At 31.4% G+C, this 20,252-nt stretch overlaps 1 protein-coding gene across 1 annotated transcript in view; it reads left to right on the top strand.

Moving 5' to 3' along the window:
• The window catches only part of Srek1ip1 (SREK1 interacting protein 1), a 38,181-nt gene that overhangs the window by 5,110 nt on the left and 12,819 nt on the right, over nt 1–20,252 (top strand). Inside the window, exons 2-3 of the mRNA XM_046456183.2 lie at nt 4,773–4,820; nt 13,082–13,225. Coding sequence (XP_046312139.2) covers nt 4,773–4,820; nt 13,082–13,225 — 192 coding nt within the window. The remainder of the gene's footprint in view (nt 1–4,772; nt 4,821–13,081; nt 13,226–20,252) is intronic.

Here is a 20,252-nt window from a genome sequence, read left to right as displayed (position 1 = left end):
CCTTTATTTATCTTTGTGGCTTTTCTAACATCCAATTCAGAATTATAGCAATGATAAGTAAATAATAAATACTTAGATGATTGATCACTAGAATTGCTGCTAAGCAAAATCTAGTACTAAAGCAAACAGACTTGTCTAGATGGCAATCTTGATTTTGTTTCACTGTTTCATTTGATAATGAATTTCTGTCTCTTGAGACAGGTAATACCTAAAACAATTTTCTTCGTAGATTATTTTGTGAGGCAAGTGGATGAAAGAGTTTTATGCATTCACTTAAATGTTAGCGCTTTCATATCAGTTATCAACTCTTTGTTTTACTTTTATCACTCTTTTGGGAGTCAAATAAATTGTGAAGACATTTTTAATTGAACATTAGGACATCTGCTCCTTCAATATATTTTCAAAAAGGAACTCATTTAATCTATTTCTTAAATTCATTTCTTAGAATTTCTAAGTTCTGCTAATTATCCTCCCTTCAATATTTGGGATCCCAAACAAGGAGTGTATCTAAATTATTCATATAAATCAATATAAAGGTTTAAATATTTGGGGTTTTATTTGTATTCCACTTCAGCAGGACATACAGATGTTATATACATATTAGCACCTACATCGTATAAAATTTGACCACAATTTGGAGATTAGAAGCTCAGTAAATTGATGCTCTGTTTAAGGATCCTAAAATTATATTAACTAAAACCACAATGGAATAATAACCAATTTAAAACTTGTTACAAAAAGGAAAACAACATAGCCTAGTCTAATTAAATCTAATCAAATTAAAAATGAAATAATGCATCCTATGACAGCAGTGATTACAATTTCTAATTGTTTAATCCAAAGAAAATTTAGTTACTTAAGCTGTTTACTTTTAAGTTTAAGTGATTATAGAGAATAATTTAAAGAAAAATTTGACAGGCATCCTCCAAATCCAAAATGGATATTATTATTATTTTTTTTTTTTTGGTACCAACAGTTGAACCCAGAGGGGTACTTAACCACTGAGCCATGTCCCCAGCCCTTTTTAAAAAATATGTTTTATTTAGAGACAGGGTCTCCCTGACTTGCTTAGAGCCTTGATAAGTTGCTGAGGCTGGCTTTGAACTTGCCATACTCTGCCTCAGCCTCCCAAGCTGCTGGAATTGCAAGTGTCCGCCACCATGCCTGCCTCAAGCGTCTTTTGAGTTTGCTTTTGATGGTTTTTGCCATTATTCATGTTTTTTATTCCTGATCAAATTTATGTTTGTCTTGAAAGCATTTTGATTGCATGTCATGAATAGAAAGGTAAACTTTGAGGTGGGTAGGCAGCATTTTTCTTAAAAACCTTAGCAGATTTTAGAAAGGAATGGAACAAAGAGTTCCAAAGGAGCCTAAAGGGGGAAAATAGATAGCTGAGTAGGGGCCTCACAGGATAGCCTAACTGTTCAGTTTGCCATAGGTTACAAGTATCATTGTACTTCTTCCAAACAACTGAAAATTACTAGTTAACTTAAGTAGAATAAAGAAAGGTATTACTGAATCTAAGAAAAGCCTGGATGATAATTCTTGGAAAATAGAAAAGTCCAAGGGAATCCGTATTGAAGATCCTGCATGGGTTGAGTTAGGGCTGCTGCTGCCCATGTCATCAATGCTACTAGACAGCGAATCCTGACAAAATGAATTGTCTCCACATCATTGTGTTAATTGTCATATAGATCTAAGACATAGATCTGTTGTCATTTGCCCTGGATTCAAAGACCCAGACATTTAGCCAAGCAGTCATGAATATTAGTGACAAATGAAGCTGGAAACAAGTTTTATTTATTTTTATATCTATTTATTTATTTATTTTAAGACAGGGTCTCACTAAGTTGCGCAGGCTGGTCTTGAATTTTCAATCCTTCCTCAGCCTCCCAGGTAGCTGGAATTAGAGGCATGCTCCACTGTACCTGGCCCTGGAATCTTAATTTAAGCAAAGGCTGGTCAGGAAATAACTGATAGGGAGTTACTTTATATATAAAGTTTTTGTTATATTTCCCTTTTATGTAAAAGTTTCAATTTTGATAAAGATGATTTCCTAGAAAACGTTTTATATTTTGTTCATTCAAAAAATATGAAAAAATTGAACAATGAATTTTATCAGTATGTTTTCTCATTAAGGAATTCACTTCTAATATATACTAAGATTATTTCAGATCTGTCCATTACAATATTTTTTAGTATATTGTGGGTAATGTAATGGTGCATTTATTGAAGTTTTGTTTAGCATTATTCAGCATCTGAAATTTCTATGGAAACAGACTTACCATTTGCCCCTATTCTCAGAGATTTTTTTCTGAATATGCAGTTATTTTCATAATGGAAGAGCCTCAGATTATATATTATTCCAATTTCATTTCACAATTCAGCAATATAGTGTGGCATGTGTGTTCCTCAGCTGTGCAGTAAAAACCACAGGTTTATGGGGAAGATGGGATTTGGGGCATAATGCTCAAAACGTCATTAGTGGCACACTAAAAGAAAAAAAAAAGGATAGGAACCTGATAAAAACAGTAGCATAGTTATATAATAAGTTAATTGCTTATACAGTACATGAATACTACAATAAGTATGGCACTCACCTTTAAGAAGACCTGGAGGTTGTTGTGGAAGTAGAGTTCAGAAGAGATGCAGTTAGTCACTTGTTATAAAAAGGTGGAAGGAGGGTGATGATGTGAAATTGATGAGAAAAATCTTAACACCAGATGTGGATGAGTGCTGTCCACAACACTGAGGTGAACTGAAATCACCAGAAATGTTTAGAGTATGTTCCTATATGTTTTGTGGATTCCTCAGCAGCTCAGACCAACTGTTTGCAGTTTTCTGCATTCACCTACTTTTGTTATGGATGAAAGTTACATTATCCTCAAATTTTCCCCTAATATATCAGTTGCATTGAAATAACGTTTTCATTTTTAGAACAAGCATTATAGCTCTATTTATACTAGAGTAAATATACTCTATTTTTATTAGAGTAGCTCTATATGTATATTTTTAAAGAAAATTGGAATTGTGGGAAATAATCAATGTTTTGGCTTCAAGAATTAAAGAAATTTTTTTAAAATGATTTTTCATTGAAATTGACACTTTCATATTTGTGTTAATATACTTTAATGTATTATTACATTGTTTTAATAGCTAGATACCCCTCATCAAGAAAATGGAATAATACTGTACTGGACCTCTTATTGTTTGATGGAAGCCACTAATTTTGATTTACTAGATATATATGTGAACATTAAGTTTAATAAATGTTCTGCTGGGGCTGGGGTTATGGCTTAGTGATAGAGCACTCACCTAGCATGTTTGAGGCCCTGGGTTCAATCCTCAGCACCACATAAAAAGTAAATAAATAAAATAAAAAAGGTATTGTGTCCAACTACAACTAAAAAATAAATATTAAAAAAATAAATGTTTTCTGATTTCCATTATAGGAAAAACAATCCAAACTTTCTTAAAAGTGGTGAAAATTAGTTTTAACTATGTATGCACATAATGGAATATTTTTCTACCATGAAAAGGAATAAAATTCTGATATATGCTGTAAAATGATCTTTGAAAACATTCTGCTAAGTAAAATATGTCAGACTTGGAAGGATAAATATTGTATGATTTCCTCATACATGTGGCAAATTTTTACAGACAGGAAGTGGAATACAGATTACTAGTAGCTGGAAAAAGTAGAGAATACACAGTTATTTAGTGGGTACAGTTACTGTTTGGGATGAAGAAACTCTTTTGGAAATGGATAATACTAATGGTTGTATAACACTAAATATTCTTAATGCTACTGAATTGTACATTTAAAATGGTTAAGATGGTATATTTTATGTTGTGTATGCTTTACCACAATAAAAACTATTATCTATTTATGTCTTCCGAATTACCTGCCTGTACTACTGATTACCCAGAGCTACTAGAAAAATTTGTAAATGTTTATCAAATTTGATTGTTGACTTCAGATGTGTTATTATATGTGACTGATTTTAACAAATCCTATAAGATTTGTATCAACTAGTTGCATGTTCTATTCATAGCCTTTTGTGAATCATTGCCTTTTTATTTAAAAAGATGGCCTATTTTGAGCTTTTATATAGGTACATTCCTGTTTTTGTGACAAAAGAAAAACTTTAACCTGTCCCAAAAGGAAAAATGGCTATCAGAAGTATGTTTTGTTTTAGTGTGAGTTAGCATTACTCTGCTTGTTTATTGTAAAGGTGGACATTTAGCATTCAGTGCAGTTTTCAATGAAAAGTAGTTAAATTTTCAAAACAAAAAAATAGAGTTTTGAGTTTTGAGTTTAGATATTTATTATAATACCTAGCAGCTACAGTGATTTTCCCAAAATTTCACCAATTCTTTTAAGAAAGTTTGTATTGTTTTTCTTATAATGGATATCAGAAGAACATTTATTAACCTTAATGTTCACATATGTATCTAGTAAATCAATTGTTTTACATTTGAGGGACAGGCCAAAGTATCCTGGAATTTCTTCTGTGAGGTAGAATTCCTAAAATGTTTAAGTTCTTGGCTATGTGACTGCATTTCTATTGAATTAGAAAAAAAATTCTTTGAAGTATTTATCAAATAATCTGAGTAAACTGGCCTTGAGCAAACTGATTTCTAATTATAATTGAGTAGTATTACTAAGATGAATTGGACATCATTTTTGTATTTTCTTTTCAAGAAATTTTACAATGTTTTTATGTTTTTGTTTATATACATTTCCTAAAATGTATCCAATTGCATTTCAGGTTGCAACAAGGACAATGTCAGAGCAGGCTGTAAAAAATGTGGCTACCGTAAGTATACTAAAGGCAGCATTCTGTACACTGCTCTTACTGGATTCCTTGCTCTTTGGGCAGTATACCTTGGCATCCTAATTTCAGGGGTTCTGTGCAGAGTTTCTTATTCCTAAACTAAGGTTTACAGTTGATTCAGAAATTTCTGTTAGCATTAAATATGCAGTTTTCTTTCTTGCTGTAGACCCAGTAACAGGTAGTCATCTATCTGATGACTAGCAAAGATGTCATAAAGTACAAGTGGTTAGTAGTAGATTTAGGAGTTTGGAGAAAATATATATTTTTTTCAAATCTATATATACTTATTCTTTTATTCCTTAACCTGGATACTAGACAAAGAGGTGAAGGCATTGAAAACTATTTTTGAAAATTGTTCATGTTTATTGAGATATTTATCCTTTTTTTATAAGGGTTTGATTGATTCCAGAAATTTTTCTCATGGACAAAAAAATACTTGTTTTAAACAACCATTAATCTCCATTATGATTACTGTCATAAACTGAAAAGATAAACCTAAACAGGTGAAACTATATATAATACTAAAAAAATTATAATTTTATACTGTAAATAAGTAACATTTTCATAGTTGAATTTTTTGTAACAATTCCTAAGGCTTTACTAATAGCTATTATGACAGTGTTTGCTGTTTTCTAAGTTGTTTGGAGACTGTGCAAATCAGCCTGGATTGTTTAACAATGTAAGGAAGGGTGGTTTAATTAAAAAAAAAAAAAATCCATGCAAGAGTATAGTTTAAAAGAGCACTCAGGATATACATCTCCATCAGATGGACACAATGAAAGATGCCACGGAGGTAAGTCACAAGCTTCCAAGCAAAGACTCACATTTGGTTCAGAGGAAGTTTGCTCAAGAAGCAAAAGTGATTGCATAAGTATATATCTCTCATATAAATGAAAACTGAAGGACAGACTTGCATGTAAAAAATGATTGCCTTCTTTTCTGTTCTTTAATTTATTCATGTTTATTTCTGTTTTATTTACATTGTTTCAATTATTGCTGATTTACATGTCTCATTATTCTAGAAAACTTAGGAACCTTTTACAGATAGAAATGCTACATTTACTTAAAAATCTGGAATGGATTTCCTAGTCTCTCTATTTATATCAGTTTATTCTTTGACTTCTTTTAATAACTAAGACTTCTAGGAAGGCAGTTAAACTCATTTTCTGGAAACAGAATATTTGTTCATCTAGTCTTCTAATTGCTACTTTATTTTAGATAACAATGGAAGCATCTGTAGCAATTAGTCTTTAAAAGAAGCCAAGTTAGCAAATAGTTTCACCTTCTTTCCAACTTTAGTTCTTTCTTTTTTATTATTCAGATTATTATTATTATTTTAGTGATTAAATTATTAAACAATTTCTAATTTGTCTCATATGAAAAATTTTAGTAATATTTCCCTTTTTTGTTAAAGTTACATCCCTACAACTGTTAGAAATGGTAGTCTCCTCATTTTATATATCTTTGACATAGAAACTACATTTTAAAAATAAGCTCATCTTTTATTTGGGGGCCAGAATCTTTGTGTTGCTAGTGTAGAGGTAAGGGAAAGACAAATAAGATTATTTGAAATGTCTTAGTGCTCAGAAATATAAGCATTCTTCATTTAGTTACAAAAGAATATTGTTTCTCTATCAATTGTACAATTTTAAGAATTCTAGTATTTGAAAATATTTTATTGTCTTTATGTTTCAATAGTGGGTATATTGCTGCTTCATGTTAATTTCAAGGTAGGAATGAACATGTTGCTAAATAAAATGTCTCCTTTTCATGGCAGAATTTCCTTAGCAAAATTAGTTTAAAAGAATTTTATAGAAAGCATTATTACAGTGAGTTTTATTAGATTTTTTTGAAGTTGGAAATGTATGAATAACTATAAGTACTCTAAGCCTTTCTATGGAGTAAATATCAAATAATTATGACAGTTCTCAGAAAACACAATTTTAAAAAGATCAATATAGTAGACTCATTGGTTGGATATTTGTATACAACGGCAGGAAATAAAAGTAGATGTCTCAATACCTCTAATGTTTTATTTAACTTTTTTTATATAGAGCCCTTACATTTTTTTGCCTATAATCTGCTTATTAATGTTGACAAATGTTTTGTTTGGAACTCACATCTCAAATGAATTTTCTACTTTTTATAGTTTGTTTCTTTGAAGATAAAGAACAAGTTAAGATACATGTAAAGGAATTTAAGTGTAGAATTCTTCTGTCATTACTTCTCAACTAGAAACAGTACTGTCTACCTAGAAATCTGTGAAGATAGGTTGTAGCTCACAATAACAGGGTGCAGGGAAAGCACTATTACATTTGAAATGTAGAACCCTGGAATTATAAGCTTCCTGCCATATTATGGACACACATCCTGGAAAATTAAGAGATTTCTGCCCCTCATCGTTTTAGAATTTCATCTATCTTCCATAGCCTTCTTGCCAATCTGTAATTTCACAATTGCTTATTTAAATCAAGTCTTTCCATAAGTACAGATTTGTTTCATAAAAACTATCATTCTTTCTTTTTTCTACATTCACATTTTATTTGTCTAAATGATGTTTAATTAAACAGATTGCAGAATAATCAATCACTAACAGACTCTTAGTAGACTAAAATATCAACTGATGGAATACGATGTATAGGGATGAGTGCACAAAAAAAATGACTGAAAAGTTTCATTGCCAGTAGAAGCAAGAATGTGCAATATCACATAGGCCAGAGAATCAGACTGTTTTATGTTGAGGGAAAGTTGTCAGGTAAGACTTGTAAGTAATGAATTGAAAATGTTCATTGGCTTTGGCAAGTTGGATGCTTTTCTAGCAAGAGTAGTTTAATTAGAATGTAGGTCATGAAATAAACTGTGTAGATTCTGGCCTGAATGGGAAGATAAAGAAGTAGAGAAGGCTAATGTAGTCTCCATTTTCAAGAAATTTAGAAGAAAAATAAGAAATTCCTAAAAGGTAATGTGGAGAAAGTGGAGGGTTTTTGAGCTATGTTTATATAGACTGAGGAGGCATTAGCAGAGACATTACAGATATCTGACACAGAAGAAGATTAAAAGATTAAGTAAATTCCCCAAGGAGGTATGGCAAGGATACCTCTTCAGTTTGGAAGAAACTAAATGAGGGCAGGAATAAATTTTTTAGGTATAGAGACAAAAAGTAAAATGAAATATTGCCTGGTAATCTCAATTTTCTTTATAAACTAGGAGATAGACTTGTCTTTTTAGGAAGTTGGTTGGAGTGGAATAGGACAACTGGGCTAAGGAATTTCTTGAGTCAGGCACAGGTTTGGAAAAGTCATTTAGAAGTAGGAAAGGAAGTAGACTAAGGACAAATAAAAAGTGAGACAACTAGTTTATTTTTATGCTAATCTTTATGAGTATGTGTTGTTCTCAAGCATAGCTTGACTTTGCAGGGGTGGGAATAATCCAGAAAATTTGAGCCAAACCTTATGTTGCAATGAAATATAGTAAGTAGACAGACAAGGGTATGAAAGAGTCAAAGAGACACAAGAGTTGATCAGTAATGAAAGATTTGAGGCTAGGAGAAAATGAAGGGATTGAGGCACTGTAGGTCTTAATGAGATTCACAAATATATCTATGCATGGTGTGAAGAAATGAGAAAACTAGAAGATTGAAAGTCAGTGCAATACTGAAGTTAAAATTCTCAGAGATACAGTAGTTGCAGGTGACAGGGAGTGTAGTCATGGAAGATAGAATATCAGGGAACCAAGAAAAGCCAACAATCTGCTTTGCCCATTAAAGCTTATGGCAGGTAAGAAGTTCCAAAGACCTCACTGAATAGAGCTATTCACCTGTAGCAGGTGGCTGTTCATCTATATAATAGAAAACACTTACTAGACAAGTGAGCTGTCTTCCTTGTGTATCCCAGAATATGAGGTCAACTTTTTAAAGTTACCAATTCATCTTAGAATTGGTTAATGTTTATTTACTTGTAGATAAATGGTGACACTGTCCAAACTGGAGTTAACTTTCAGTATGTTACAGAAACTATAGTAAAAAGACAAGAAGAGGAAGGCAGTGATCAGGAGAGCATAAACTGTAGTACATGGCTAGGATTCAATAACTACAGAGGCCTATATCTTTTTAACCAAAATGAGAGGGGTATGAAGCTTGATTAATTGGGATTTAATTATTTAATTGAGATTAATTGAGTTTAATTATCTATTTAGTAGCTTTTGCATTCTTAAATCTGAGGATTTTAGGTAGAGCCAAAGCTTGCTTAAGTTAACAGTACGTTAGCATGGTTTATATATACCATAGGCCAAGAAGTAGTCATTTAGGAGCCCTAATTATAAAACAAGAGTTTTGTTTTTAATTATGCATTGGCAGGCTTTTATCTGCCACAGTCAAAATGAAACTAGAGACTTTATTGTTACTTGGCATTTACTGAGTTGCCCATGTGACCACTCCTGGAATAAGGAAACAAGAGAATATACTTTTGTTTATATTGATACAATATATGGTCATAAGCTAGTATCATGTATTAAATACTTATTTGGTATTAGACTGTTTGCTAAACACTTCAAAAATAAATTTCCTTGCTTTTCATTTTTAAAACAACTTTATGAAATAGGTATCTTGGTTTTTATGAACATTCAAGATTAGTGGCTCTGGCACCAGATTACTAAGCAACAAACTTCAGCTGGCACTTACTAGCTATGTGATATTAGGCAAATTGCCTAGCTGTGGTGTGCTTCATTTTTCTTTCTATAGGTTGAGATAATTATATTACCTAATTCCATAGAGTTGCTGTGAAGATTAAATGAATTCATGCAAGTCAAGTGTTTAGATCAATGCCTGGCCACAGGAAGTCCTCAATAATTGCTATGGATGGGCTGGGGCTGTAGCTCAGTGACAAAGCACTTTCCTTATCATGCATGAGGCACTGGGTTCAATCCTCAGAACCACATAAAAATTAACAAATAAAATAAAGGCATTCTGTCCATCTACAACTACCAAAAAATTTTTTTAAAATATTAATTGGTATGGATTATTGTTATTAACAACTTAGAAAACAGAGGCTTGGGGTTATTCTAAGTGGGATTCTGGTTATCTGTAAGATTTTACACTGTACTATGCTCCTTTTTTATTCCTTTTTATTATTATTATTTTGGTAAAATGTATACAACATAAAATATACTATTTTGACCATTTTGAAGTGTATCATTTAGTGGCATTAATTATATTCACAATGCTGGACAACTATTAACACTCTATTCTAAAACATTTTTAACACCCAAAACAGAAACTTTATAAACATTAAAGCAATATCTTTCTTCTACTCCCTTCTTTCCTCAGCCCCTGGCAACTTCTCTCTACTCTCTGCCACTATGAATTTGCCTGTTGTAGATATTTCATATGATGGAATCACAAGATATTCGTGTGGCTCATTCCCCTTAGTTTAATGTTTTCAAGGTTCAGCCATGCCATAGCATGCATTGTGGCATGCTTTCTATGGTTGAATAATATTCCATTGTATGGATATACCATGTTTTGTTTATCTATTCATCCATTGATAGATATTTGAATAATGCTATAGTGAACATTGCTGTACAAGTTTCTGCTCGAGTCCCTGTTTTCAATAATTTTAGGTATATACCTAGGTGTGGAATTACTAGGTCACCTATTAGCATTTGAAAAACTTCTAAACTGCTTTGCATAGCAGCTAAATCATTTTATTTCCCACTAAAAATATACAGCGTCTTGATATTTCTCCACATCCTTACCAACATTTATTATTTTCCATTTTTTTAATTGTAGCCATTTGTGATAATAAGAAATATATATTTGATCATTGTGCCTGATTTCAGACACTGAGTTTCTAAAACACTTGGAATTTCCTGACTGATAGGGGTAATAAGAATATATTTTGTTATTCATTAACAAGTCCCTTTTAGCCAAACCTAAGTTTATACTAATACAAATAGATGGCTCTTTATGGACCCCTAGACAGCGTCAACATGGGAACTGGTTGCAAAAGAACCAACTATATAAGATTGACACTTTTAGCCCAGCTTCCATCAATCCAGAAGGAGAAGAATAAGGACAAGAGGCTGGAGACTGACTTTACTCACCAACAGTCAGTGAGTTAATCAGTCATGCCTATGTAATAGGGGAAAACAAACAAACAAAAAAACCCTGAACTAAAGGATTCAGAGAGCTTCTGGGTTGGGAAACACATCGAGGTCCTGGAAGCATCCCATACCCAGAGAGAACATGGAAGCTCCATTCTCCTTACCTGCACTTTGCTCTTCCATTTGATTGTTTCTGCTCTTGGTAAATAATCTTTTTCCTCTGTTCTTTGAGCCATTTAAGCAAATTATCAAACTTAAGAGGGGCTTGTGAGAACCTCTGACTATATAGCCAGTCAAAAGAATGGGTGGCCCAGATTTATGATGGGCATCTGGATTTGGGGGAATCTTGTGGGATTGAGCCCTTAATCGGTAGGGTCTACAATAATTCCAGGTAATGTCAAATTAATTTAATTGTAGAATACCCAGTTAGTGTCCAGAAAGAACTGCTTGTTGGTGTGGAAGAAACTCACAAACTTGGTGTCAGAAATTTTGACAGTAGAAAAGTATGAACCATCCTAAAAGACATGAAGTTATTTCTTGTGGTTTGAATTTGCATTTTCCTAGTGAAAAATGTATTTATGTGCTTCTTGGCCATTTGTATTTCTTTTCTGGATAAATGTCTATTTAAGTTACTTGCACATTTTTTTAAACTGGTTTGTCTTTTTGTTGTTTTTCTTTTTTATATATATTCTGGATATTAAACCCTACCAGACAGATGATTTACGAATATTTTCTCCTCTACCATAGTAATTTTAAAATTTTCCTGAAAACATTCTTTGCACAAAAAATTTTAATTTTGATTAAATCCAGTTTTATCATTTTTTTCTTTGAATGCTTGTAGTTTTAGTGTCACATCTTAGAGTCTGTTGTCAATCCAAAATGATGAATATTTACTTCTGTGCTTTTGTCTAAGAGTTTGATGCTTTTAGCTCTTACATTCTGCGGTGTCTAATCCATTTTGAGTTAACATTTGCATGTGGTAAGAAGTGAGGAGTTCACCTTTACTCTTTTGTGTGTGTTATCATTATCATCATAATCATTTTTGTGTAACCATTGGTCAATCATGATCAAGAAAATTTGAAAGCTACTGCCCTAGAGAAAACTGGTAGTTAATTAGAATGTACTAGAAGTAACTTAAGCTTCTATCAGTAGTAGGATAAATAAATAAATATGATTTTTATATAATGAAATATGATTTGTTAGATGAAATAAGAAAATTACTTCTACTTATGGTAATGTAAGTGAATCACAAAACATACTGAGTGGCAGAAACAAGTTACAGAATGATAGATATAATGGTGTTTATTTCTTGAAAACACAACATACAGTAGCATTGTTTGGGAAAGGTAGACATGAACCTCAGTGTAGTTAATTCCGAAGACAGAATAAATGAGATTGAGACAGTTTCAAAGGTAATATAAACTGCCTACCTTTGTGTGTGTTTGTGTGCACATGCATGTGTGTGTGAACATTTGCCTTAAAAGAAAGTAAATGTTGACATGTATGTGATAGGTATCTAAATATTGATTAAATTGTTTCCTGTACTTTTCTGGTATTTGTATATTAGATTTTTTTAAAATGTATTACACAGTAAGTAGACAGTTATTACAGTTTTCTTATAGGGAGAGTCATTAGGAAAATGATGTCAGAATTAAAATTTTAGGTATTCTTTAGAAAAAAGCATATTCAGTTACATTAATTTAATGCATGTATATAATTGTGACAATTTTAATTAGATGAAAACTGTATAATTGCATGATATAGTAGTTAAGCTGAGAAAGAATAGAAAGGAGTAAAATATATCATTTCAAATATAATAGTACTTAGTTTAGTTTAAAATATTACATACTTTTAGAAAGGGAAAATACAGTAATTCAACACTCTAAAATTCATACGAAGTGTCCCCCAAAATATTAATTGAATTAGAACTTCCAGCAAAGAAAGGTAAAGGATCTCTTTTCAGAAGAAAAGTATAGGGAAAATAACTAAACTACCATCAACTAAATAAAAACTAAAGTATTTTATATGTATATTATTGAAATTGTAATTTGTTGCTTACCAAGAGGCAATAAAATAAAAATACACAGCGTATAGTTTATTTCTCTTTCTTTCTCTGTCTCTCTCTCTCTCTTTTGTTCACTTAGCTGGTCATCTGACTTTTGAGTGCCGCAATTTTCTCCGAGTAGATCCCAAAAGGGACATAGTTTTGGATGTCAGCAGTACAAGCAGTGAAGATAGTGATGAAGAGAATGAAGAACTGAATAAATTGCAGGCATTACAGGAAAAACGTAAGCAATAATTTTTTTCATTCCTAATGTTTCTAGATGTCGTGCTGTGTTATGTTATGCTCATATATCGTATTTATCATTAAGAAGTTTTCTCTATTTTATGTAAAAGCTACTATTTTATTGGTAAGAAATAAGCTTTTCACATTGTAAGTAATTTGCCTAAGATCGAAAACCTCCTCATAGAACCAGGAGGTAACTTTGTTTCTGATTCCATAACCCTCGTTTTTGCCTTTTTGTTGTTTATTTTTTTCCCATTATACTAGAATATGTCACATGGTACATAGAATCTGCTTAATTTGGTTTCTATCCCCGACTATTTTGTACACAAAAGATAAGTTGTATTCTTTTCCAACATCTTCTTATATTACAAAAACTCAGTCTTTTTTTCCTGTTAACCTCTGCACATCTCAGCATCCTGTCTCAGAACTAATCTCAATAAATAAAAGTGGAAGAACTTTAAGAATTTGCAGTAGTAGAGAAATACTAAACCATCTAAAATTCACTTTTTAAAAAAAATTTTTTTTTAGTTGCCAATGGACCTTTGTTTGTTTGTTTGTTTATTTATGGTGCTGAGAATTGAACCCAGGGCCTCACACATGCTAGGCAAGTGCTCTACCACTGAGCCACAACCCCATCCCTCCAAAATTCACTTTTGTCTTCACTTGAGTTTTCAGATCCTATTATTCTTGATGCTGCTGGTTTCTAAGGGAGATGGTCAGGAAAACAGATTTATTGAAGTCTGTGATTATTTTGTTTTTAATAGAACTAAATGGTCTGTATAATGTAGAAAGTTGACATCTTACCCACCATCCCTAAATGGAAAAGGAAATCATTCCCTCAGCTACTCTTTTATTCCCTTACTTTTTTGGTAACTTTGTTTTTGAACATGTTTACAAACTGTTCCAAAATTATTGCAGTTACAAAAAAAAGGCTGATACTCAAAAGGAAGTTAAAGTGTCAGACAAAGAAAGTTTCAAAACAAAGAATATTACCAAGAAAAAGGGGTTTTTTTTTCATAATGATAAAAGTTCACTTAGTCAAAAGAACATAAAAATTCTATGTATTTAATAACATTGAGTAACAAAAACTATGATAGATCTATAAGGAAAAATCTTTCTGGATTAAGAAAAATATCACAGTTAAAATTTCTAACACCTCTCTCAATAATTAGTGGAACAAGTACACAGCAAATCTGTAAAGATACAGAAGGCATGAAGAGCAATATTGACAACTTGACCTGCTTAACATGTATATAACATGTCATCCAACAGAAGCAACATACATAGGACATCTTCGAAGATAGATTCTAAACATTTGAGAATTTTCTTGGTAGCTTTCTGCTATTGATTTGTAATTTAATTTCCTTGTGGTCAGAAAGCATCTCTGTATGACTTGAACCTTTAAAAATTTATTGACAAAAGAAAATTAAAACATATATTGAACTGAATGAAAATAAAAGTATAGCTAGACATGGAGGTACATACTTATACTCCCAGTAACTCAGGGGGCTAAGGCAGGAGGATTGCAAGTCTGAGGCAACTTAGTGGACCCTATCTCAAAATTTAAAAGATAAAGCTGAGGATGTTACAGAGGATAGAGTTAACCCTGTCAATCCCCAGTACCACAAAGAACCAAAAAAGAAAAGAATATTTCTGGGGTAGCTCTATAGCAGGACTTAAAGGCAACTCTACAGCACTAATGTATGTGTCAGAAAAGAAGAAATGTGTCAAAATTAATGACTTTACCTTCTACTTTACCAAGTGTAGGAAGGGGAGACAAATGAAACCCTTGAAATTAAAAGAAAGGAGTAATACAATCAGAGATGAAATCAGTGAAACGGGAAACAGAAAACTAATGAAAGTAAAGTCTGATTCTATAGAGGATATATAAAGTCGAAAAATCACTATCCAAACTAAGTAGGTAAAGAGAGAAACACCAACATTACAGATATGAATATTAAAGACATAAGGAAATATTATGAGCAGATATATACTGATAAATTAGAAAACTTAGATAAAATTACTTGAAAAATACAACCCAGAAAAACTTTCAAAAGTGAATAAATACATAGAGTATCCTGCATCTACTAAAGATATTAAACATTTAGTTTAAAACTTTCAACAAAGAAAATTTCATGCCCAAATGGCCTCTTTCATGAATCCCACTAAACATTTAAAGTAGAAATAATATTATTGCTGTATAAAATATTTAAGTTGAAGAAACTATTTCCTAACTCAGTTTATGAGATCAGAATACCCTGGTAACAAAACCAGATAAAGTCACTACAAAAAATAACTTAGAATGTCACATAAATACAGATGCAAAAATTCTTAACAGAATTTTAGCAAATTGAACGCAACAATATATAAAAAGTACGATGTATTATGACGAGAGTTTACCCCAGGAATGCAAAATTTGTTTCACAATCAAAAGTTAATCAATGTAATTTACCCATTTTAATAGACTAAAAAAGAAAACAGTTTAGGAAAATTTATATGAGGAAGTCCATCCATCATTTAGAGATTATAGAGATATATATGATAAAATTTAGAAATATACAGATATATTTAGATATATAGATATAGATATGTCATATACATATCTGATAATTCTCAGCAAACTAGAATTCAAAGGAACTTCATCAACGTGATAAAAACTATGAAAAAAAGAACTAAAAGATTACATTATATGTAATAAAATACTGAATGTTTTCCATGACACAAAGGAAAAGACAGAGATATCCACTTCTACCCCCTCAACTGCTGGCAATCATAACCAGTACAATAAGGGGGTCAGGGGAGGTAACCAGATTGAAAAGGAAAGAGTAAAAACTGTCTTTATTTAAAGATGAAATTATCATCTATATAGTAAATCCTTTTTTTTTTTTTAATTTTTTTTATTGGTTGTTCAAAACATTATAAAGCTCTTGACATATCATATTTCATACATTAGATTCAAGTTGGTTATGAACTCCCAATTTTACCCCAAATACAGATTGCAGAATCACATCGGTTACACATCCACATTTTTACATAATGCCCTATTAGTAACTGTTGTATTCTGCTACCTTTCCTATCCTCTACCATCCCCCCTCCCTCCCCTCCCATCGTCTAAATCCTATGGAATCCACCAAAAATCTTCTAGAACTAACAAGTGCTTTGAAAAGTATTAAGAATAAATTTGACAAAATATATGCAAGAATGAAACATACAATACATTGTTGAGGAAAGTTAAATGAATTAACAGAAAGATATACCATATTTATTGAATGGGTGCTTCAGTCTTTTTAAAATGTCATTTCTTTCCAAATGATCTATAGATTGAAAACCATCACAATCAAAATACCAGCAGTCTGTTTAGAAATCTACAAGTCAATTCTAAAGTTCTTGTGGACACGTAAAGAACTTAACATAGTCAAAATACTCTCAAAACAAATAATGTAATATAGGACTAACAACCTAATTTCCTGATTTATTATACAGTTACAAGTAATCAGAACATTGTACTGTTGATGTAAAGATAGGCCCATGAAAAAGAATGGACTCAAATATATATGACCAATTGATTTTTTTTTTTTTTTTTACATTTAAGTCTGTGGCTCATTTTTATTGGAATTTTTATGAGGTGGAAGATTTATCTCAAGGGTTTTTTTGTTGTTGTTGTTGTTGCTCATTTGTTCGTTTTCCTTAAGGATGCCCAACTGTTCTAGCACTATTTGATTAAAAGGCTATCTTCCTCCATTGGCTTGTTTTACATTTTTGCCAAGTATCCTTTGGCCATATTTCTATAAGTAAATTTCTAGAGTCTTTCTCTTTTTTATTGATCTTTGTGTCTTTCCCTCTACTAATGGCCACATAATCTTGATTGATATAGCTGTGTTGTAAGTCTTGAATTGGATACACTGAGTGTTAACAATATGATATCCACATGTCTTCTCACTTATTTAGGTCTTTGATTTCTTTTATTATCATCCATGTTCTATACAGTATATATTTCATTAGATTAGTGCTTTTTAAAAAAATTATAGATGACATTATACCTTTAATTTTGTTATCTGCATGTTCATTGCCAATAAATAAAAATTGAATTGATTTTGGGGTTGGGAGTATAGCTCAGTGGTAGAGCATTTACTTGGCAAACATGAGGTCCTGGGTTCAACCCGCAGGACTGGTGTATGGATGGATGGATGAATAGGTAGATAAAGTTCGGTACATTTATCTTTTCTCCTTGATGAATTCATCAATCTTTTCTAGATTTTTGTAGTATCTTTGGGATTCTCTATGTAAAACATGCCATTTGTAAGTATGGAGTTTTATTTCCTCCCTTTAAGCTATATCTCTTTTATTTTCTCTTCTTGTTTTATTGTAGTGACTAGAATTTAGAGCACCATGTTGAAAAAAGTGTTTAAAGATAACATCCTTTCTTCATTCCAATCCTAGGGAAAAGTTCATATTTTCACTATTAAGTATCAAGAAAGCAGATGAGTTTTTGTTTGTTGTATTTTTCTTCCTTATCAAACTAAAGAAGTTCTTCCATTTCTAGTTTTTTCTGGGAGGTTTAGTTTTGTTTTATTGTGAATTCATGTCAAATTTTGACATGAGCTTCTGCATGAGTTGATACAATCATGATTTTTTTTCTATAGCCTATTAATATCATTAGTTACATTAACTGTGGTGTGTTTTTTTTTTTAATATTGGAATAATCTTATGTCCCTTATATAAATTATAGCCATGATGTTTAATTTTTTTATATTTGATACTGAGTACTTCACTAATATTTTGTAAAGGATTTTATATCTATGTTAATGAATGATCTTGGTCTATAGCTTTCTTATTTTGTATTGTTTTATTCTGATTTAGTGTCAATGTAATATTAGCTTCATAGAATATTGGAAGAGTTTTCTCCTCTTTTATTTTTTGGGTGAGATTGTGTAAAATTTTTGTTGATTCTTCTTTAAATGTTTGGTAACATTCTCCAGTAAAATAGCTGAGTCGTCAAATTTATATCTATAGAATTTTCATAGTATTTATTTATCCTTTTGTCATCTGAAGGGTCTGTAGAGATAATCCCATTTCATTCCTGATATTGGTAATTTGTATCTTATTTCCATTTTTCTTTGATTACTAAAGTTTTGTAAGTTCTTTGTTGAATCAGTTTTTCTCAATTTTCCCTCATTTTCAGTTTTAGCAATTTCTCTTCTTTATCACCTCCTTAGTTCTTGCTTTGAGTTTTATTTATTTATTTATTTACTTGAGTTCTTGGGATGGAATCTTAGAATATTGAGACTTTCCTTTTTTGTAAGTATTTAGTGCTCTATCAGACAGTTGTGATATATGGTAAAAGCAGTTTGAATGCTGTATTTCTATATTTGTTAAATGTCATTTAAAATTTTTTCTTCGACCTTCCATTTTGTCTAATGGATTATATTTACAAGTTTGTTACTTAGCTTCCAAGCATTTGGAGATTTTCCTTTTATCTTTCTGATTTTGATTTCTTATTTGATTCCATTATGATCAAAGATATACTCTATATGATTTTAATTCTTTTAAGTTTTTTGAGGGTTATTTCTTGGCCCAAGATCATATTCAGTAGGCATTTGAAATATATATTCTACTTTTGGGGGGTGGAGTACTTTATAAATATTGATCCGATTCTATTGGTTGATGATGTTGTTGATTTATTCTTTATCATTCCTGACTTTCTGACTTTCTATCAATTGTTGTAAGGAAAATATTGGTGTCTCTTAGTGTAATTCTTGATTTGTCTGTTTATCTTTTTCAATTCTGTCAGTTGTATTGAAACTTATAAAAGTCCCCCCCTTTGGTAATTTCTTTGTTCTGAAGTCTTATGTTTTTTAAATCTAACATTAATATAGCCACTTTTTCTTTCCTTTGATAAATATTTGTTTGGCATTTTTATCCTTTTATATTTAACATGCCTGTATCAGTGAATTTGAAATGATTTCCTTGTAAACAGTGTATATTTTGAGTCACATTTCAAAATCCACCCTGCTAATCTCTTACGTTTTAATTGGTACATTTAGACTGTTTAAATTTAGAGTGTTAATTTATACTTTAGGGTTTAAGACCACTTTTTTAAAAAAATTATGTTCTATTTTTTTCATTCCTGTTTTCTTTTTCCTGCCTTCCTGTGGGTTGCTTGAACATTTATAGAATTCCATTTTGATTTATATATACTCTTTGAATATATTTTTATGTTTTAAATTTTTCTATGGTGTTTTGTATGGCTTTGTTAAAGGATACATTGGATGTCACATGTTATGTACTGACTTAACACAATCTGTTAGTATCATCATTTTACCAATAAAGTGGAGAAACATTTCCACTTTTTAGATCTCTTTACTCTCTCCCTTTTACAATACAGTTGTCCTAAATTTTTCTTCTACATACTTGTTATGGTTTAGACATAGAGGAGTACTTCAAAAGCTCATGTGTGAGACAATGCAAGAATGTTCAGAGGTGAGATGATTAGATTATGAGACCTGTAATTTAACAAGTAGATTAATCCACTAGTATAGATTAACTGGTGGTAACAATAGGCAGGTAGCATATTGCGGGAGGAAATAGGTCACTGGGGCATGCCTTTGGGGTTTATATTTTGTCACTAGTGAATGAACTGTTATATATAACAGTATCTTCACAGTGTTCTTCTTTTCTCATCAATGCTCCAGGATTGCTTTTACTTTCTATTAGAGAACTTCCTATACTAATTATGTCTGCTGTTGACACATTCTTTTAGTTTACCTTCACTGGAGAATGTCTTGATTTCTTCTTCATTCCTAATGGATACTGGGGAGAGGAGTCTAGGTTGACAAGTTTCTTTTAGTGTTTGAAAAATGTGCCACTTCCTTCTGGCTTCCACACCTTCTACTTAGAAACCTACTTTCTTTCTAGTTGTTTTACTGCTGTTCATAATTTATCATTTTTTTCTAGCTGCTTTCAAGATTTTTTGATTATTTACTTTCAAAAGTTTAATTATTCAGGAGGCCAAGGCAGGAGGCTCACAA

This window comes from Marmota monax, unplaced genomic scaffold (assembly GCF_021218885.2).
Source record: "Marmota monax isolate L192 unplaced genomic scaffold, Marmota_monax_Labrador192_F-V1.1 WCK01_AAM20220418_F8-fsc00130, whole genome shotgun sequence".
Lineage (NCBI taxonomy): Eukaryota > Metazoa > Chordata > Mammalia > Rodentia > Sciuridae > Marmota > Marmota monax.
Note: the sequence above shows the minus strand (reverse complement) of the source record. Positions and strands in the feature narration are given on the sequence as shown.